Below are 22,169 nucleotides of genomic sequence, written 5' to 3' on the forward strand. Positions count from 1 at the left end.
TTGTCCTCAGTACTGAACGGGGGCAGAGACCTCGAGGGAAACGTTAACAGTTGCACAGTGTACAGTGAACATGCAGGTCACTTCTAGGTGGAAAACAAGTCTTACTCTAGTCCTGAACCCACTCAGTGCCTTACAGTGAAAGGGGGTGATAGGCTCAAAAACCAGTGGGAAGGAGAAGGGGCAACTTTGTAGTTGAGAGCGTGCCTGGGGAGGAGTGGGATTTCCGAAGGCTGTCGTTCTCTAACATTTTCCTTCCCTTGCTTTCAGCTCTGTCTCCTGGACCGCAACTGAAGTTAGTGACAGAGCCTTCCTTTTATAGGCAACAAAAGAAACCTCTCCAGAGGGTGACCTATGGTGCGTGGGATGTTTGCCCCTCTGGGGACAGAGAGGGAGACAGCACACGTCTGAAAATCAGTTTCCTAAAATGAGACGAGACGCAGTCTTGGCTTTGTCATTCTTCATACCCTGGCTCCTTAGTTCTGGATTTAGTTGTTGCGTCCTGGTGACGGAGTGGGACAGTTGCTTTCTCGTAGGGGCGCCCTCCTTTGGCGTTAGCATCTGGACATTTTGGGACTTCTGAGAAATGCCCTGCTCTGTCCTCTGCAGGTGGAGACCTCTGGGAATCTGTCTTTTCTGTGCGTGCAGATAGGCCAGTTTAAAGAGAAGAAGAAGGAAAAAAAAAAAAAAAAAGTCAAAGGGTTTTAAGCTGATCAAAATAGGGTGGTTTTTTTCCTTTTGTTTTTTAGGGGACAGTTTCTGGTACATTTTGGAAGAATTTTTTGACAGATAGGATAGATCCAAAGCAAGGGGAGCTGAAGTGTTTCAGACTTTGCATTTCCCCAAGGTGAATTCTGACAAGCATTGTTTCCTTGTTCTGAGTTCTGGTAATGACAGAACGCGGAAGGTCTGTACAGGATACTGCTAATATGGTAAAGCACAAGGCAAGTGCACTTCATGAAATATGCCACAAATGTTTGAGCTTCAAGAAAGCTCTGGGGAAAATAAAAAATTATTACTGCAAAGTGTTAGCATTGATGGGGCTACCAGCCTTGATGCCACACTTGTGTACTAATGACAAGATCTTACACCCCTGCGTGGTGCACATCGCTTGAAGGTGGAGCTTCTGTGTTGTGCAGGAGTCATGTAAGTTGGCCTTCAGTCGGACTTGGGCTGAGAGGAGCTGTGGTATCATTGTCAGTCGTTAATGCTGTGCTTCGGCAGTACAAAATTGACCCAAAGCAGCCATAGGCATTTGTTAAAGTAAGCAAAATATGTACTGCAGTAAAGTAACCAGAATACTCTGGTTGTGGAAAGCCTGCTGATCTGCAGTAAAGCCTGTCTGGCATCTGTGGGTGTCTTTTGAAGAGACTGGAGCTGTTGGAGTGCTGTTGTACTGCAGTGCTCTGCACCTGAAACAGGGCCTTGGTGGTTTTGCTTCACCACTGGGAGTCCTGAAGCAGGATTGATTTTCACCTAATTGCCATCTGTGACTGCTCTGAAGTTTGGGTTCGTTCCTGGTAGTAGTTAATGCAGGTCTCATTAGAGGAGTGTCTTCACTGCTTGCTGAGTTCTAGCAGTTCCACGAGATAAAACTACCCGAGTGAAATAATGACACTTTTGTGGCAGTGCCTGCCTTCAGGAAATTGGTGATGCTTGAGGTGAGGTACGCTGAGGTTAGTTTGAAATGATCCTGATTTTAATATTAAGGCACTTTTTCATCTTTCTACATTTCCTTTGCTTCTGTAGAATATGGAGGCTTTGCAGTCCTGAAGAAACTGCCTCAGGTGCCGTTCCTGCAAGTTAACGAAGGACGTGAAATTCCCCTCAGAACACAAAACTCTTCCCCTTTGTCTTCCCGGCTTTTTAAAGCAGTCTCTCCAAGGGGATCTGTGTGAGCAGATGCGGCCTGCCTTTGGAGTCAGTGAGCTGCCTTGTTCCGTAGTTGAAGAACCCTTTGCTCAAGCAACTTGCAGTGAGCACAGCTGCAAGTTCCTGCTGTGTCAGAGCTGGAAAAGAGTTGGGCAGAGCGCCTTGGCCAGCAGTGAAGGCAGCAGAATGGCACTGTGAAGGAGACACCCTTGTGCCGGAAGGCACTAGGGTGTTTCACAGGCCTTTAGGGGTTAAATTTGAGTCACCATCCCTGGAGGTCTTTAAAAGACGTTTAGATGTAGAGCTCAGTGATATGGTTTAGTGGAGGACTTGTTAGTGTTAGGTCAGAGGTTGGACTGGGTGATCTTGGAGGTCTCTTCCAACCTAGACGATTCTGTGATTCTGTAAATTGCTTGGGAAGCACTGGTGGCTGATCCTGGAGTTAGGGTGATGAGTTGTCATGAAGCAGAACTTGCATTACTTGGGTACAATCCAGACATCACATCACAGCTTCGTTTGAAGCACGTTGTAGGAACTCAGTTTTAAAAAGTAGTAACTCCATTTTAAAAGGTAGTGAAGGTACAGGTTAGAGTGTGCCTGTGTCTGGGGGAAACTGCGTTTAGAGCTGCCAGAAGGTATCGCGGAAGCTACTGCGGATGCTTTAAGAGCAACCTTCATAGCTGGTTTTATTGTCTAGGCGCTCTAAAACGAATTCTGCTGCAAGGCACTAAAATAAGGAGTACGTACCGTGTGCGTAGTATTTTACCAGGTGTGCAGGACTGGGCACCATGCCCGTTTTGTACAAAATGAGGCAGGCTATTCTAGGAGCCTTGCAAAGGCTGGTGTAAAACCAGGGCTGCTTGACTAACTTACTGTACAAAATAAGCACTTTCAGTCTGCTTTTAAAAATGAATAAGTATGTTTTAATCATTATTTTACGGGTCAGATGTGTCTAAATAGTGTATGTTTTCCTTTCAAACCCACTGTGTTGCTTCCAAGAGGTTAAAAACAGGGTATTCACTTGGAATTTTTCACTAGGAGTTGGGATGTGTTGAAAAACTCCAGTATGGTCCTAGGTTTTTTTCTGTTAGCTTTTCCTTCTATTTCTTGCAATGTATCTAGAAGGATTTCTGTCCTTTGAAAGAACTTAAATATGTTCTTCTGGATGCAAGGCAACTTCTCAGTGATGTCTTCCATGAAGATAATGCTTGAGCCAACAGCTTTTTGAGATAGTGTTGCTGGAGTCTCTGAAGCAATTCCAATTTGTTGGAGCTGTATCTTTGTTCTCTGATGCTTCTGGAACATCCCTTCAGAAAGGCTTCAGCCTAGAAGTGTGTGTTGTGCTCTGCTGTATTATCCTGTAACTTCAGTTCTTCCTGCTGCAGCATCTGATGCCACTTCTCATTCAGATGAGAGGAAGCAGTGGGACTTTGGAAAGCTGTCAGTTTGCAAACGTTTGTTGCTGTTGATTGGGAAAGAGGAGGATACCCAGTGACTGTTCAGGCGAGATTTGGGTTTAGACAGAGGTGAATGAGATACTCACTCCATAGAAGGTGAGCATTAGCATCGCTGTGCCAGGTACACGGAACAAACCTAGTACTGCACCTGGAAGCTCTGTGCTACTGAATAGCTTATTCATAGCTCCTTTGTTACTGAATTTGCTCAGAATTCGAAGTCTTGCTGCCACTGCTTTCGGTGCCATGCTGCTCTGCATTGGTGCAATCCTAGTGTGGATTAAAAATTGCTGCAGTTGCCTCCCCCTGTTCCAGGAGCCATCCAACAGCACACAAAGAGCTCTCAGGGGGCAGCTTTGTGGATTCAGCCTGCTTTTGCTATTTGCCCAGTTGGACACGAGGGAGAAGCCTTTGCTTTTATTTGGTCAGCTTAAGGCACTGTCTGCAGTAGGCTTTAAATGCGTGATAAATTGCAGCTCCTAGTTACGTTTTATCTTTAAGTCTTAGGCTGTATTTTTGGGTGTGATTAGACACGGAAAAACTTCTGCCTCTTGTGTAGCCAGTCTAGATGTTACTCGCTGTTACCTCCCCTGCTTTAAGAACCAAGGGAAGCGGGAGGGCATCACCTTGGGCGTTGCTTGATGTGAAGCCTGCTTTTGCCCTGTGCAGGACACCGTGCCTGGTTTCGTGTTGAACTCCTCTGAGGCTGAGTTCTGTTCCCAGTGTATGACTCTGGAGCTAAAGGGTGTCTGCTCTGATCTCACAGTCCAAGGGTGGAGCTCTCAAGATTGCTGTCAGTCGCATCAGTATCCTCAACAAGGGGTTTCACGTGTTCTTTGGGGGTGTTGTAAGGAAGATTACAATCTAAAAAAGGTTTGTGTGTCCTCTTATTTTGGCCGGTTTTGGTTAACACTAAATGACAGTACTACATTTATGTCAGTACAGTGATTTCTGTGATGAACTGTGTTTGAGGATGCTGCAGCTCCATGTGATTCGTCTGGTATCCTTTCTTCTTAACGTGTTATGAAAATGACATTTCAGTTTTAAGTGCTTCCCCGTGGGGCTTTTGCTTTCTCTTGAAGCCTCGTCCTTAACGCACTGTGCTTAACTTTGATCTGGCGGAGAAAGTCGTGAGCCTCCAGCAGAAGTCCCATTAGAACCGACCGTCTCGTCTCGGTAGTACCAGCTGTGAAGATGGGGCAGGGTAATAATCCATAGCTCGTTTCTCTAGGCTCAGGCTGATTTTTATGGTGTTTAAATAGCAAAAATTAAATGGGGGGGAAAAAAAACAAAATGTGTTGATATATCACATGAATTTTTTTATAAGAAAATGTTATCATCGGTATTCTCTGCTCTAGCTATTGGCATAGTGATAGGTGGAGCTGTTTCTTCTCACTTGTCTCTTTCTTTATTTAAACCTAGACGTGCTCGCTGGTTGGTTTTGGCGTGGTGCAGTTTGGTGTGTGCTGGCGTTTAAGCTGTGCAGTCGGCGATGCTGGCCCCGCTGTGCTCACCTCCCTTAATGGTGAGTGCAGCCTGTTAGCTGTGGGCTGCCGATCCCAGCAGCCTGCTGCCCCGGCAGTCCCACCTCTTCCCCAGGGACAGACGGACAGCGTAGTTGCAGGGCAAGGTCTTCCACATGGAAGGCGACGGCTGAAAAGCTTCCTGCAGCTGGCTGCCCGGTGGCTGGATCTAGCACAGGGGAGGTGTGTGGGGTACACCCGCAGAGGGTACCGACTCAGGATTGCCCCTTTGGGTAGCAGGTTGCAGTTGTAATGGTGTAGGGAAAACATGCTGCCGGATTTATTGTGGGTAGTTTGGCGTTACGGTGTTCCTTTATCTTTCAACATGACTAATCAATTGCTTAACTCTGCTGTCATAATTGAAAAACCAGGTCTGGTATGCGGCTTCGAGAATCTGGGAAGTAAAGGCTAATTATTGCTGCTCGAGCAGTGTTTTACTGAGGGGTTTTCTGTAGCGATGAAACAAACTTTTTTTTTCCTATCTTGATTTTGGAGATTAAAAACGTAGGACTAATATGACTGTCTGCTGACCTAAGGATCATAGAACCATGAAATGGATTGCGTTGGAAGCAACCTTAAAACTCACCCAGTCCCAACCCCCTGCCATGGGCAGGGACACCCCCCACCAGCCCAGGCTGCCCAAGGCCCCATCCAGCCTGGCCTTGAACACCTCCAGGGATGGGGCAGCCACAGCTTCTCTGGGCAGCCTGTGCCAGGGCCTCACCACCCTCACAATGAAGAATTTCTTCCCAATATCTAATCAAAATCTACCCTCTCTAGTTTAAGACCATTCCCCATTGTCCCATCATTATCTACCTAGTATCTAGTGAAGAGTCCTCCTCCATCTTTTTTTATAAGCCCCCTTTAAGTATTGGAAGGCCACACTGAGGTGTCCCCAGAACCTTTTCTTCTCCAGGCTGAACATCCCCAGCTCTCTCAGCCTGTCTTTGTAGGAGAGGTGCTCCAGCCCCGATCAACTTTGTGGCCCTCCACTGGACTTGCTCCAACAGGTCCACATCTTTCTTGTGCTGGGGGCGCCAAACCTTGATGCAGCACTCCAAGGATGAGTGTACAAATTCAGGTAAAAGGTCTGTTTAGCTTGTAATCCTGTCAGATAGTGGTCTGTAGTGGGTGCTTGGGAGAAACGGTATAAGAAACGATGAAAATGCAGAATGACCCTTTTGCTGTTAGATCTACCCAGCTACTTACAGTCCGTAGCTGAGGAGCTTCTTGAGGTGTCATGGATGTTATTTGTGTCACTGTGTTTGTGATAGCTCCATGGACCTCCTGTGGCTTTTTTTGTGTCTTTCTGAAGCTATTTTGAGCTTTTTTGACCTCCATGACATCCTATGACAATGAGGTCTATGGTTTAACTACGGATGTTATTTAAAAACCAAACAAAAACGCAAAACCAACCTTTCTTCTGTTAGTGCAGCTGCTGCAGCTGTTGGGAATGGGTACTTCTGTTCTTACGTTATGGATGATCTCCAGGGTGTATACATGACTTTGTGTGACACTGTAGTATACCTTGCTACATCTCTGTACCTTTACTTGCTCTACCATATTGTGATGGACCAGAGCAGCATTTAAGATGTGGAGGTAGTATGCAAGTAACAAAAGCAATTCGTTTGTTGCCTCAGACTTTTCTAATTATTTCCAGTATTGCTTCTTTTGGACTTCCTGATTTGGCTGATCTTGTATCTGGAGTCGTTAGCTGACTGTCCTCTTTTATCTGTTGGTGGGAACAGCTAATTTAGAGCTCATGTATTTATGCAAGTGAAATTCAGGTATCCCCTCTTCCCCCTTGAGGTGGTGGTTTTGCTTTTGTTAGCACTGGATTGCACTTCCCATTTTAACATGCTCATCTACAAAGGTCCTCTGGTAGCTATTTGCTGTGAATTCAAATATCGATTAGCTTGAATTTGGTATCTTCGACAACAACAGAAAGCTCACTCTTCATGCCGTTTGTGAAACCACGTGTGCAGTGTTTCGAGAACGGCAAATCCTAAGTCAGAACCTCTGGGACGCTTTTGATAATCCCTTCGTAGGGAAAACCAACTATTTGTCTAGGGCTTTTGTTCCTTCTTGAGCCCTTCTGAATCTTCCCAAGGAGTGCTTTATCGCATATTGCCTTTGTTTAAAAACAAAAATCATCCCTCGCTGAGGTGCCTTCTCAAAGGTCATCCAGATAGGGTGTGTTAACGGGACTACCCTGTGCTTGCTGACAGTTGTTTCAAGGAGTGTTGATGTATTTTTGAAACATTACTTCTTTCTACAATAGCACTGTCAATTCTTTTATCATATTTATGCAAACCCCTCCAATTCTGGCCTTTATTATAGCTTTTGCTAGTTTACCAGGCTTAGGCATTTGCTTTACTGGTGTGCGGTTCTCCAGGCCTCTTGCCTGCTCTCCTTCCTGGATCTTTAAAAGCTTGGTTGGTGTTTGCTGCCTTCCGTTTCTCTGCTACTGAAGCTCTGTCAAGTACAATGTTGCCTTCTGTCCTTACACTTTCAATTCAGAGTTTGGCTTCTCATTGAACTGACAGGTATCATTTAGTCCTGGAAGTCACAAAGATACCGTGTTTGATCGGTCCTCCTGACTCTTCAGTGAGTTCTAGCATGGTGGTGAATTGTGCTTATAGCAATTCCCAGGAGAAATGCTGTATTTAAAGGAAACCAAAGAGTCTGCCGTTTGAAGGTTTAACACAAATTGTTACAAGTAAGGAATGGAGTCCACCTGAACTGTACATAAGTGTGTCTACTCTTCTGTCTAAAGAAGAGGTGAGTGTCTGAGATCTATAGGGCTCCAGTCGTGGGTGGCATAGAGACGGGGGAAGATTTTATTTCCTACTTCTCCTTGCACAGGAGCTAAGGGTTACATGGGGAAAAAGCTAGCAGTTGGCAAGGTTGCAGCAAATGAAAGGAAGTGATTCTTCACACTCTAAGCCAACTGCGCTAATGATTTCTGTGGGTTTTTATAGAAGCTGAAGATGCACGGATTACAGAAGTGACTAGAGAAGTCTGAAAAATCCATTTAAAGCTTTTAAATGCCGGTAGTCCCTGCAACAAACTGTTGGAAGAACATCTTGGTCAAGTATTATTATGTAAAATATTTGCTTTTCTATAGTCTTCCTTACTGGCAATTCTTAGGTGCAGATTTTGGGGCTGTGTGGGCTGTCACTGATTTTTGTCGTCAGTGCTTGTCTTGGTTCTGCGGATGGCATCCCTCGGTGCTGCTCGGAAGAGCACGTGGACCTCTAAGAGAAATCGTTTCCACCAGGAGGAGCAGCTTTAACCACCGTGTGTTGCTGCAAGAGAAACAGAAGAACTCATACTGAAGCAACCACACCGGTCATTGAATTGTAGCTGGTAAAAGCCCACGGTGCTGTGTCCGACTCTTCACTGGGACATCCCAAGGTTCAGAGCCTGCAGACAAAGTTTCCTGGCCCCACAGTTTCCATCCAGGCATAGTCCCCTTGCCCTGGCTGGTTGCAGGAGGTGGTGGCAGCGAGATGCCCCCACACGGGTACTGTTGACCAGATGATCGCTCTGTTCAGTGTCTGCTGAGGAAAGCCGGCAACTCCTTCAGGTCAGGGTCCAGGCGGTGTTGGTGAGGTAGGTAGGATGTGGCATAAGCAGTGGGCTGGATTTAGGGCTGTTTTGTGAGGGTTTGAGCGGGAGAGGTGGTGTTTTGGAGAGGATGTTGAAGTTAGGGCATCTATAATAGGTAAGATGATGGCATGAGACTAGAAGAATCCTGGGCCGTGGAGATAAGAGAATTCAGGAGAAAAGGAGTAACTGAGATACACTGCTGAGGCTGCCTGCTCGCTGTAATGCCTTTGGCTCTCCTTGCCAGCTGGGGTCCCCAACCCATCAGCCCAGTGAGTCAGAACCATACAATTCTTGCAACAGCTAATTTCTTGGAAAAGTTTGCTTTAGTTCCTTCAGCTCATGTCCTCAGGCATTACTGTGAATAAACAGAATCGCTGTGGATTTGTTTTTTGTTGTTGTTTGCGATCTGCTAGAGGCGATTTTTTATTAATGTTTGGAAATGTTTGTAAAAATTTCCAAACTCTATAGACGGTGTGAAGTTTTTTAGAGAAACATTACTGAACATCAGCATGAGATTGGAAGATTGGGTTGGGGGAGGTTGTTGCTAAGTCTTCCCTGTTGGAAAATATCTGAACTGTGACATTTCCCAGTGCCTCAAGTGAATCTTCTTCCCTTGCCAGACGAAATGTTTCCTTCCCACACATCAGCTTGGGCGTTAATCTGGTCCTGCGTTGGGCTGGTTTAGCTCCTGAAACTTAGAGCAATCTTCCCACTTCTCGCTGGATGAGTATTCTTCCAGGTCAGCTGTTCGACGGGGGTTGCTGCGAGAGTTTAATGCATCGAGCCCATGTTGAATGAGCATGAGGCGGGGTGGAAGCACTGGGCCGGGAGAGGGGAAGAAGAGCAATTCCCTACCTCAAGCCTTGCCCTGATGAGTGGGCTTGCAGACCTGGGCAGGAATGGTTCACCTGGACCTGTGCTGCATTTCTTGCCCCTGGGGTGCCTGCTTCACCCTTCCCAGGGATGACCCAGCAGTCTGCTGCAGCAGATCGGCTTCTGTTTTCCCTGTTCCTCACCTGAAGATGCTGGGCTCTCCAGCTGCTGCCGAGGCAGCCGGACCAGCCCTGCAGCTGCAGGGCCAGCTTCCTCAGGTGGAGCAGAGGGAGGTGAGGCTTGTCCCTGAAGAAAGTCCTGTGCCTGCTCTCCCGAAGTGTATTTTGTAAGTGATGGTTGATCCTGGATTGCATTATTGCAGGTGTCTGGAAGAGAGGGAGCAATCCCTAGACTTCTCGCTAACAGTATTTGTGCTTGCTGAAAGCAAAGTTGTAAGCAGTGAATGGAAAAGGGCCCGCTTCAGAGGAGCTGCAGCTCAGAGTGCGCACACAGTTCTCAGCTCGTCAGTGGATTTTACCATGGAAGTGTTACAAAGGGCTTCACTCGGAGCCTACAGAAACTTGAATTCTCATTTTTGGGGGCTATTCCACTTCTGCTCGATGCTTTGGGATTACTGTTTTCCTTTTCATGATCATAAATGAAAGCTTCAACAGGCTACATAGAAATTCAGTAAGCCTTTATTCTTTGTTTTGGCACTTCCCACGGTATATTCAGGAAACAATTGAGATTTCTGATAAATCCCCTCTGAGCAGAAGTGTATAACGCTCCCTTGTTGTTTATTATTGTTCTTGAATTTCTAAGTCACCTTTCCTTTCCCTTCCCACTTTTATTTTTTTTCTGAGCGTGTGTACTCTGATCACGATGAGTCAAATTCTGCCCCGTGCCAGAAATCTCAAAACACCAATTCCCCTTCAGTCTGCTACCTCCAGCTACTAGTACACAACTGTACAAGCATTTTCCTGTTTCTTCAATTAATTCCTCTATTAAAAAAAAAATGCACCACAGGGCAAGCCACTTCTGCATGCTCCTAAGGCGCAGGCCACGTACGGTGCTTGTTTAAGGTCAGTGGGGCTGTTTTTGTCCTGTGCCTTGTCTCTAGCCTCTTCTCCATTGATACTGAAGCTGCGCATCATCTGACCGCTTGGCTGAATGCATTTGTTCCAGATGACACGTGAGCATGTGATGGCGTTTGAGTTGCGGGTAGAGCACGTGATGCTGTAGTAAAACAGCCAGCAGGCTATTTTAAGAGGATGGGTGATAACCTCATGGAGTACGAGATCTTTTGCAGCGAGATTAGACCTCTGTAACCACCCCCAGCTCTTACTCCCTGCCATGCTCTGGGTGTGTCTGTGAGTGCTGATGTTTAAAGTCTCAGCAATCTTACCGTGCATCTGTGATGCTGGGGTTTGATGGCAGTGACTTAACTGGTATCTAGCTACTGGTAGCCCTGTTTTGCAAATGGAGAGCCGGATTACAGACAAAACAGGTAACACTGCTTGTTTTGGACCCAGAGAAACTGCTTTTCTTTTTTTTTCTCTCCTTTTTCAAATTCTGCATGATGTAAGTTAAGCATTTTGCTTCACTACATAGCCCTTTTCTAACTCCACACAGCACGGCTTCTGATACTGGGCTGATACTGAAGGATCTAGCTGAAAGTTGTTGGCAAAACGTGTATCTAGACAGAAGGCATCTGAAATCAGCTACGGCAAGCCACCCTTCCTGTGTTTTTTTGGTAAGAGTATGGAGATGTTCAGCTTAGCTGATACGTACTTCATTATTTTAGAAAGTAAATCTAAAATCCAAGTATTCCCAAATAAGACATCTCGCTTCCTCATGTCTGAAGTCTAGTTGCAGGTTTCCTGAATATGCCAACTCCTCCTTCAGTACTTGGTTGATTTTGAGCCTTAAAAAAATTTGATGCATCACTGCTGAGTTCAGGCATTGGCAAACAGCAGTTTGTAAAACCTAGCCCAGAGATGATTTGATTTGAGTATTTATGTTCAAGATCTGCTTTCAGAACCTATTTAGCGCAGTGAATTTTCTCTATTCTTCAGGCCAAATGGGCAGTCTGGTTCTGTAATCTTAAGCAACTCTCACTTGTTGTCAAGTCATTTTGATTTTTCCAGTGATTACGTGTTGGAGGTCAGTCTTCATCTTCGTTACTTTGATACTTTCAGTTAGCATGAGGTGTTGGTCGTGAGTGTGAAGAGCCATTTCTTGCATTCTTTTTCTTTAAAGCTTTTTCCTAACTTGTTTCTTTCTAACTTCTTTAAAAATAAAAGTCTAATAAATTGTGGATGCATGAAAAAGCATGCAGCCATGATACGTGGGTTACTAACTAGCACTGGATTCATTTGCTTGCCTATATTTCAAGTTGGGACGGAGTTTGCAGATTCCATTAGGGTGACTTTTCTTTCAAGTACGGCATTTATCTGTAAGTCATGGACAGGAAGGTGCGGATCTGCCTCTATCCACTTCAGGTCATGATAGGCTTCCTCTAAACTGTAACTCAGGAATGCTTTTGTTCTCCGTGCTGCTCCTTCATGGGGGTGTTGAATGGGAACGATGTAAAGATAGGTGCCCTACAAGGATCTGAAATAGCAGAAACCTTGGGAAGAAGGATTAGCTTCCCAAAACCGCTATCTACTACTGTGACTTTTAAAAAAAGTGCAGCCACTCTGGCAACCAGCCACTCCAATGACTTGCATCCATTCACATCTAACAAGGATCACAGAGTTACAGACATGACCAGCTGGTATTGGTGTAGGCATCCCATGGATTCAGAAGACCAAAATCTGCCATTTCGTTTTTGTGCGTGACTGCAATATGTACAAACTAACTCAAACTGTTTGTCTCATACAAAGGCCTAAAAACTCAACTGGCTTGACCAGTTTTGTCCTGCTACATTGACCTTTATAAGCTATTCATACAAGAAAAAAAAAATGGTTTCATGAAGTATAAGCAGCTATTCACTTTCAGAATCAAAGGAGCAACCAACCCTTGGGTAGATGTTAGTATTGTTCTCTGATAAAACAGGGCCTTGAAACTGCCTTCCTTTTTCTGCAGCCCATTTATATTGAGCGTCTCCTGGTTGTTCTCTGTGGTTTGTTTGCTTTGGTTTCTAAAATTTGGGCTGGCCTTTCTGTTAGTTGTGGCTCTGCTCTGTATCCAATCCCATTTGTAGTTTTGGCTTCTAGTCCACTCACAGCCTTCAGGGCTGCATACGCTTGTCATCTGTGGTGTCTATAAGAAAACTTATGAGAGCAGGAACCTTTTTTTTTTTTTTTTTTTACCAAAAGGTAGCTTATATGTTACAATTTGTTTGCTGTAATACCTGTTGACAGAGACTTCAGAAACGTTTATGTTTTTTCATTATAGGGTCAGAAGACATTGCTTTTCAAGAAGAAAAATACTTTGATGTTCTTGAGAAACTTCTCACTGGTGCCTTGAGGAATGGTTCTGGGAGCGCAGTAGCGTTGGCCTCTGGAGCATTGTAGAGCTCAGGAGCTCAAGTAGAAGCCATCAGTAAAGTGAGGAAATTAATGTAAATCTGGGCTGAGAACCTGCTCTTGGCCATCAGAAAGTATCGTTACTCTGTACAGTCAGCTTTCATCTAAGCAGGTTGACACCAGGCCCAATCTCTTCACTTGGCTTCAATTCTAGTTTTTACTCCAAATTCGTTCAAATATCTTCAGTTCTTTTGTTCTTAGAAATTGAACCACTGGGAGAAGGATAAGATAGAATTATTGGTTCTTATTTTTTAGAAAGAAAAGCTACTTAGAGTTCAGTAACACAGCCTTTACCTTTCTTGCGTGGTTCTCCCCAGACTGTGTGACTATTTAACCATGTCAGACGTGTTGGCAGCCTGTGATGACTTGTTCACTTACTAGTCAGAAAGTCGTTTTTATCATGGAGTGCTCACCAGAATGCCACAGGAAGAGGGTCTGAACGATGACTTGGTGATTAGTTAGTCTTCCTCTTGTGCAAGCAGGGGTGAAACTTGATAGCAGAGCTATCTGGATTTCCAGCGCGTGCTTTGTAAGTTTTTTCCTTAAACTGTTTATAGACCGTATTCCCCGTGCGTTTTGGCCTGGATATCCACAGCTGTGTTTCCTGATTTAGGAACGTGGTTTACATAGTTCTTGCTTATATATACGTATCAGAAAGAAAGGTGAGTTTTGCTGGGCTGAATCTTCCTCAGGGGATGTTTCTGAGTTTCCCTGTTGAGATACCTCTCCGCGTGAACACTAGGAGGTGCTTATGCAATTGCTTTGTTTCAGCTAAACAAGTCAATGTAATCTGTTGTTGGAAATTGCCAAGAAATCTCAGCTTTGGTGTCCTGATCAAATTTTATGTTTGCTAACTTTGTTTCATCAGCTTTTATTTTTGCCTGTAGTTCCAAGAATGTGAGCTTTAAGTCCTTAGTGCTCAATCACTTACTAATATGTCACTGAATTTTTTTTTTTCCGGTGGCAAGTGAGTTTGTCAATGTCTGGTGTTATCTGTCAGATTGAAAGCCTACAAAGCAATTTTAAAGCAAGTTAGGATGAAAACGTGATAGGTGTAGTCCTTGTTCCGTTGTGCAGGTAGAAATTTGGAACAAACTCCTTTGTTTTCTTAAATAAAAACACAAATGCAGGTGTTGCTAACCCTTCTCTCTCAAATCACATGTTGTTTTGCTACTACTAAAAACCTGTAGCTTAAAATACAAAATTCTCTAACTTCCTTGCTAAAGAAAGTCCTTCCAGAATTCATTTCAGGATGCTAACTTGCTGTGTCACATTCTAACAACAAATTGGGAAAGCCTCACAAATGGTACAGTCCATTTCCAGAAAGGAGCCTAGTATTTTTGTGTGGATTTTCTTCCATGCCTTTTTTGGGGTTCATGAAAAGTAAGTCATGTATGTTTAACTTCAGAAAAGTTTAGATGTTGACTTTGAAGCAATGGCTTAGGTAAAATGCTTACATGGTGTTTGAAGTGAATGCCCTGCGTTAGTGCTTTGATGCGGCTGGCTTTGGGGGGGAAAATCTTGGAGATGAAAGGCTTTAGTACATCTTCAGGGACTCTAAGTATTGGTGTTTTTGTTTTTAACCTTGGTGCTCTTCGAATTTGTGTTGTAAATGTATATTGGGATTCATACGCGCACGCATGCACATGCTACAAGCTTTGATACATGCTTTTACTTTTGGTTGTGCCTGCTTTAGTACATAATGTGTCAGGTCTTTAAAGTACTATTCATTATTGAAATTGAAGCTTTTTAGGTGTTCTTAATATAATTAAGTTTTTGTTTTTGAGGACTAGTTTTATGAGCAATGAATTTTATTCCAGATCTCTGAATCTTTATATATTCTTCGTGTATATACACCAAAGAGCTTTAATTTCCCTTGCAAAGTGTTCCCAGGTCACACAAATCCTGCACTGCGGATCTGTTCTCCCAGTTATTTGTCTTGCTTTTAATTTTTGGAACAACGCAATTTTTTTAGCTTTCCCTTGTGCTGTGCATTATGATTTGGGAAACAGTGTGCTTCGTACAAATTTCCAGAACACTTACAATCATCTCCTCTCCTCCCCCATCCCCTTTCCTTCCTCCCTGTTGTCATAGCTCCCCGCTTTTCTTATCTTTCCTCTTACTGCCGCAGCTTTCAGATGATAATTCCCTACTCCGAGCCAGCTGCTGCAGAAGAGCTGAATGAGACCGAGTGCACTCACAGCTGACCTGATGTTGGAAGGAACAAAGACGGTTGTGCTTTGCCTGTGGGCTTACCTATGTGATCTCTTCCCTAGCCTGGCCGCGTTAGGCGTGATCACAGAAAGGTGCAACGGGAATGGCGCTTCTGGCTGCCCCTTGCCAGCTGCTGTAGGGGCAGAAATACGCAGGGGGAGGAGGGTAGAGGACCAGGAGGTTCCTAATGTTTGCGAAGAAGGTCACCATTTTCTAACAGAGCCGTTGTTTTTTTCCTACCCCTTGTTTCTTCGCGCTCCCGCAGCCAAAAGCGCGGCAGTCTGCCCGCCAGGACCAGGTGGGATGACGCATCCTGTGCGGTCATGCTGGCCGCTGCCAAACTCCGCAGGTGACGCCGAGAGACCCTGCTCATTTCCTTTCATTTCCTCGGGGTGAGCAAGCCAACCTTCTTTTAATCTTTCGCACAAGGGGCCCTAGGCCACCAGGCTGAGCTGGAAAGCGTCCTGCTGGTTTTGTGCATTCAGCCCCGGGGTTGCAGCTTATTTTGGGGCCGGCTGGCGAGGCTCGCAGCGGCAGCCCTATCTGTGCCGCGCAGATATCTGGGCTCTTCGCGAGGCAGCTCCTCAGCTGCTGCCGTTCACAGTGCAGGGCTTTAAAGGAAGCTGTCATCTATTTTTGTCAGGTGCTTAAGATGCTAATATCTGCTTGGAATACGGTATGTGTGGGTATTTGAGGCACCAGTCTAGCAAGAAAATGTTTGTTTAAAAAAAAATAAATCTTCCAATTTTTCCATTAACCATTTTGTGAACTTTCCTTACCATGACTGTTAGGTACAGCCTTACTGGTGCTGTGTTGCTTTAAGGGTTCCACCAATCTTAAATCTGCTGGTGACCTTAGGTGATGAAAAAGTGCCTGCCTGGCAGCTTGTCTGAACCACCCCCAGTTTTTCCTGTCCCCAACTTATATCAGAGAAATGCTATTTTGAAAATATTACCACCGTGACCAGCTTCTGGCTTCATGGGCTAGAAGGGAAGAAGCACAGTACTATAAAGGATGCCTGAGGACTTGGAAGTGGCTAGCTTGAAGAAAAACTTGTGCTTGCTGCAGGCTTTTGGCATACCTGCGTTTGCTTTCACCGTATACACTCTTGACCTAATTTTCTTCTTTATCTTTTCTTTCACGTATTCCGAAGTTAATATTTTTGTCATTTCAGAAGGCACTGTTTGTTGCAGGGATGTGAAGTGTTACTTCATTGGTTTTAATTCATTATTATTAGGTCATAAACACCTTCTGAACAGACATTTCCATCCCCAGAGGGATGGTTATTTTGCTTTCCAACCAAAATGGTTTCCAATCCCAGAGGGTTAGTGGTTCAAGTGCCTTAGGCTGACCTGAGTGTATTGCCATGGCCATTTGTAATGTGCTGGAGTTTAAATGGACACATGCAGGAGTCAGCTGTGCTTTGACATGAGAGTATGGATGTGGTAGTTGTGCAACATTACATGGATGAAATGGATCTCTGAGGCGTTTTAGCGTGGTGGTGAAGAAACGTCAGAAATGGAAAAATCAATATAGCTCATATGTAATGAATTTTAAAACCGTCCAATTAATAGCTTTTAAAGCAATTACAGATGAGGAATTGCCTTCTAACGTGCATCTTTCTATAGGGTATTTGCTGCCATTGATACGTGACCACGTTTAACACCTCATTCATCACCCAGAAGAGGTCGTAACATTCTTACCAACAAAGTTTGCCTCCCGCTGAAGTCCTCAGGGCAGAAAATGCAGGTGTAGTTATGGAGAGCCAGGCTCATACGCTGAGAACTGGGGGCATGGAAGGAGAAGGCAGCTTCTGAGGGTCGTGATAGGCAGTCAGCAGGCTGCAGCATCACCGTGCTGTGACCGAAAGGGCCAGCGTGCTCCAGAGTAGTGCTTTAGATAACACAAGTCCCCTCTTTATTAGGCTGTTTGGTCTGGTCTGCTTTTAGAGTGTAGGACATGCCTGAGATATTGGCGTGCAAGATGTTGAAACGCAGGAGAGAAGAGAATAACACGAGAACCTTGTAAAAGAAGAGGAAAAGAGCCCAATAAAAAGAGGCAGAAGAGGATCAGTCTGCTTAGCTCATTGACTCCCAGCTAACTATTTACAAATTGCAAAGTGTTTCCAGCGTAAAGCTCCCAACATCATCCTGTTCTGCCTTTATTTAATAGCTGTGCTTTATGTTAATACTTTAAAAAGGCATATCTACATGTAGTCAATTCCCTGGAATTTAAAAACAAAGGGCGATATTTATTTTATTTGGAAGTTTGTTGAAGGGATTTGGCTTGTCTGGGTCCTCAGCTGCTGTGACATGCCAGTTTCCTAGTTGCATCCCGACCAATGTTTTGTTGGGGCGTGCTGGGGGAAGGTAGGAATGGGACGAACAGGAGGGCGAACTTAGCGCAGGTTGAGCCTCTGCAGAGTTTGAAATGTTGTTTGCCTGGAAAGCAAGGCTGTGATGGAAATGTTTTTCCTTGAAGACTTGTTTAGTGTCTATGTGTGTCTGTCACAAAATGTTTAAAAGACAGTGTTTTCAAGCTACTATATTTTAAAGTGTTTGCACTTTTAGGTATTAAGGACTGCTGTAAGCATGTGCATGTTTGAGTTCATGCTGTGGGCTATAACAGTATTCTAGAAGGTAATCTAACATGCAGACCTTGTTTTTGGTAGTGGTGTGTGATGTACAAATAACTGCTTGATACTGACATCCCAAAATTCAGCCTCAATTCTGGCAGTTACAGAAGGGACGCATGGATGGGCTTTCGTTGTCCAGCGATGCTCAGCAGAGAAGTTCCTGAACGATGCTCTCAGATCCAGCTGTGATGTATTAAAGGGTCACTTCTCTTAGTAGATCTGCTTGTGGCTACCAGAATGAAGTCGGTAAACCACATGCAAGTCCAACTTCTGTTGAAAACCTGGAATGAAATCTTATGTAGCAATTCCTCATAAGCTCTTCTTAAAACATCCTGAGATGATTTTACTTGGAGAGTTTTTGCATGTATTGTGAAACCAGCAAATGTGCCCTAAAATAGAAGGGGGATGTTTGTTGTTGTGGGCGTTTCGTCTTTTTTTGGATACAGGATATTTATAATCAAGTATTTGAACTTGGTTTTGATGTGCAAACAACGCAGTAGCCTCACAAGCTCAGAACACGTGCGGTTTTTCATCCTTCTTTATCCCTCCGTCAGTTTATTCTTAAACATTTGTTATACCAGTACAAAACCCCTCTGGAGGGTGTCATGCCCCCCCCCCCCCCCTCCTTTTATTAAAGACTATTAATGGCATCCTGGCTGGGACAGTGCTGCGGGTGGCTTCCTGTCACGTTGCCTCTGCAGAACACCGCAAGGAAGCAAACGTTTCTCGTATCCTCTCATTGTGTTGCTGTTTCCTGCGAGGCAGCAGACTGGACGCATGTCCTGGATACAGGCTTTTTTATGGCATCCAACGTGTCGGAGGGCCCAATCACGTCCTTCTTGGGGTCCCTCATAGCCCAGCACAACAGGAAACCAGGCGCGCTTGCGTCCTGTTGTGCTCCAGTTAGCCTGGCCTGGGAGAGCTCTCGGCTGAATCCGAGTTCAGAATGAAGGTGAGCTTAAAATCTATTTAGGATAATTATTATTGTCGTTGTTAGCGGTAAGTTTAAGCTATAGCTTATAACGTTTTCTTAAATATTCCTTTTTAATAGTTCTCTCCCCACTTTTTGGTACCTTTCTAACCAATTCTGGTGTCCGCACAAGTACCCGTCTCTAAAATTTCTTTTTTTTTTTTTTAGGATCAGGGCCACTGTTTTGTGATTCTGTTCATTCTTTCAGTTTGCTAGTTTAAAAACTGCCACAGTGAGCATATAGTTAGTAATTACAATTATAAGCATCTATTGCTTTCTTCTTCCATAGCAGCTTTCTTTGTCCCAATTAGATCAGTTTAACCACTGCTCGCCAGTCTGCTTTTCCATTTAAGCGAGGTTTGTAAGTTCTGCGGTCACTTAGGCTATTTACTTATCTTGCTTGTGTGCATCTTAAAATAATTTCTTGTGTTTCTGGAAAAAACCTTTACACCTATGGGTGGTGAGGCACTGGCGCAGGTTTCCCAGAGAAGCTGTGGCTGCCCCATCCCTGGCGGTGCTCAAGGCCAGGCTGGATGGGGCTTTGGGCAGCCTGTTCTGGTGGGAGGTGTCCCTGCCCATGGCAGGGGGGTGGAACTGGGTGAGTTTTAAGGTCCCTTCCAACCCTTCTGTGATTCTGAGAGTCTGTTACAGAGCCCACATCAAGGCAATTCCCTGGTCCCTCTACTTACTCCTTAGAGCTTCAAATAAACGTGAATACTCCTGAAATGATCGGTAGCCCGGTGAAACTTGATGGAATAATTAGGACTTGTTTTATGTGAGCAATAGCGGCTCGTTGTACAAATAGAGTGAATGCTTTGGGAAACTTTTTTCCCCCCTTACTGAATAATTCTGTCACTTAAATGTTCCCTAAATCTGCTCTACTGTTGTTAGTAGATCACATAACTGGTCACAACTGGTTTGTCTGTCCCTTAGGCGGTTACTTTAGATAATTTCCATGAAGATTTTCCCTACTCTGTTTTAACCAAGCTCCCCTTCTTGTCGCAGCCTTCCTGTGTCCCTTTCTCTCTCTGGGGATGCAGCCTTTTCCTCTCGTGCCCCTGCAGGCTGCCTTCTGCACTACAGATATCCCATGGGAGTGCCTGCGGGCTGGGTCTTGCCAGGAAAACAACCCGCTTCTTGTTGACTCTTTTTTAGATAAAAGCTGTGACGCTGCAGGAAACTGAATCTTTCTGTTTCTTAAATCAGCTGGAACAACTGTAATAGCAGGCTTTTGCTGTCCTTTTTTAATCTTGCACAAGGGAATACTGCGACTCCTTTCAACCTATGCAGAATCTACTGCGAGAGCTATTTTCTTGAGATTGTGGATGAATGTTTCCATTACCTCAGGCAAATATTATGGGTCTCTTCTTTTTTCCTTCCCCCCTGAAAATCCAGATGTTCAGTGTCATCACCCAGTGCTTGAAAGCTACTGGTATGTTTTCTATGAGATAGTTTGAGGTTTGGGTCTGCTTCCCGCAGTTAAAAATGAAATAAAGTAAAATAACTTCACCTTTCGTTCCTCCCCTTCCCAAACATCGTTCTTCATCAAACCTATGCAGCAACGTAAAATTCATTAACTCTTAAGAAATGCAGTATTCCTCTGCCTTGTAGAATAAAGAGATGGCAAGTACGTTGTAATATTTTTAAAAATATTGTATGGACAATCAGGTACAGTGGCTGTGAGCTACTTACAGCAAAAGAAGAACGTGCTGAGAGTAATGCAGTGCTTTGAATGCTACCCAGTAAAGTAACTTGGTTGGCCAAAATGTCTGAGTAAAGGTGCTCTCTTGTGATAATGGCATTTTATTCAGGTTTCCTGTAGTTTAAATGACACTTGATATCTTTAGCTTTTTTTAATCAAATGCAGCTGCTTCTGTATTTTTCTTTCTATTTAAAAATGAGCTTCGAAATTGAAAAAAGGGGGGAAACCCTCCGCGTTTTAACTGATCCATGACAGCCACTGGAAGACTGATCACCTTAATCAGGAAGTAGCTCCTACAGTCATGGTTTGTGTGATGATGATAGATATACTTAGTTTAAGGGCTTGTTCCTAGGACTTAATGTATGTTTTTTTTTTTTTTTCAGACTTTTGATGCAAATGATCTCTATCAGGGACAGAACTTCAGCAAAGTTCTCAGCTCTCTAGTTGCATTAAACAAGGTGACTGCAGGTAAGTACAGCTTACTCTGTTTACTTTGCTCTCCTACCTTGTGTTCAACTTGCATCAGTGTATATTTATGCCTGTTCCTATAGTTAAGATAAAAACAACCTCTGCAGCATTTTAGAAGAGTTTCTTTGTTGCACTCTGTTAAGACTTCAGCAGCAGCCTGTCTGGGTTCTCTGGTGTCTTCTGCAGAAGAAGGCTTTGCTGTGGACCTAAGGCTGAGCCTTTTAGCTAGCAATAATTCTTAGAAAAAGAATCTTTTGCTGGTTAGTGTAATAAATATGTTGTTTCTTATGTAGTACTCCCCTGGTCCATTGCAAAAGGGATTTTTTTGGCTTTTTTTTCTTGCATCAGAAAATACCCCTTAGGAGTGACTTCTCCAATTGAATTCTTAGTTGTAGTGAGTGGGCATGGAGTAGTACCATTGACTTCTTCGAAGTTACTTAGGCCAGTTGAAGATACTGCCTCTCATCTTAACTTCAAGTGGAAATGTAGATGATTTCTGTACATCTTTAAAGCTGCTACTGCACACTGACCTGTAGCAGTCTTTAGGGGAGAGGGGCAAGTGTGGCTGTTTGGTCCAGACATCAATAGACTAATATCCACATCAAAAAGTCACAATTGCAGCTGGTCTTAGAAAGGACCCTGACTGATCCTTTTCATGGGGGGAGGGAGGTGTTGGTGTTGGTATGGAAACCAAAAATCAAAACCACATGCAAACTGTGTTGTTGCCTCATTCCTAGAAGCAAGCGGAGCTGCATAAATCTTCCTGACCAACTGTATTTACAAACAATTAAATTGGGTGACTGTGTCGAAGGCATTTTAGACCCTACCTCCCTAGTCTAGTATTGGAAGATGACTTTCAGATCTGAGTCTGCAGAAACTTGAGGTGTATGCAGATTCTTCTGAGATGAATCCTTTTTGTGAAGGAAGGAGTGTGAGTAATGAGCCTGAAGTGTGATGAAAGGCTGTTAAATATGTACCCTCCCTCAGGTTCTTTAACTTTGGAGGGGATACGATCAAGGTACCGGTTGCTTTTTCTAGACCGATAAGGGGAGAAGAATTGATGTAAGGAAATTGAGAACTGGAGAGGAAGAAAAGGTGTTACAAACACTGGAAATCATTGGATGGAAGTGTGAAAGTTCTGTGAAAACTACGAAATTATATATTTCCCTAACATGCAAACCCTGTTGCCAGTCAAGATTCTTCAGTTTTTGGCAGCAGAGATGATTTTTTTTTTTTTTTCCCCCCTGACAATAATGCCATTGAGAAAATCACTTAACTTGTTTATTTGATACGTGGAGTCTGGAAGCCCTTTAAGTCTATCAAAGTGTCTAAATAATTCACAAGCATTCAGATGTTATTGGTAAAAATAATTGCAATTT

At 44.1% G+C, this 22,169-nt stretch overlaps 1 protein-coding gene across 6 annotated transcripts in view; it reads left to right on the plus strand.

Annotated features, from left to right (window-relative positions):
- Positions 1 to 22,169, plus strand: part of ARHGEF7 (Rho guanine nucleotide exchange factor 7) — a 120,629-nt gene that overhangs the window by 25,734 nt on the left and 72,726 nt on the right. For 5 of the 6 annotated variants that reach the window (XM_066985651.1, XM_048080779.2, XM_066985667.1 and 2 more), the window contains one exon: positions 20,706 to 20,790. In XM_066985651.1, the coding sequence (XP_066841752.1) occupies positions 20,706 to 20,790 (85 nt within the window). Of the gene's footprint in view, positions 1 to 18,393; positions 18,603 to 20,705; positions 20,791 to 22,169 lie in introns of those variants that run through there. The other variant, XM_013194480.3, reaches the window with a different exon arrangement.

The sequence above is a fragment of the Anser cygnoides genome, chromosome 1, assembly GCF_040182565.1.
Source record: "Anser cygnoides isolate HZ-2024a breed goose chromosome 1, Taihu_goose_T2T_genome, whole genome shotgun sequence".
Lineage (NCBI taxonomy): Eukaryota > Metazoa > Chordata > Aves > Anseriformes > Anatidae > Anser > Anser cygnoides.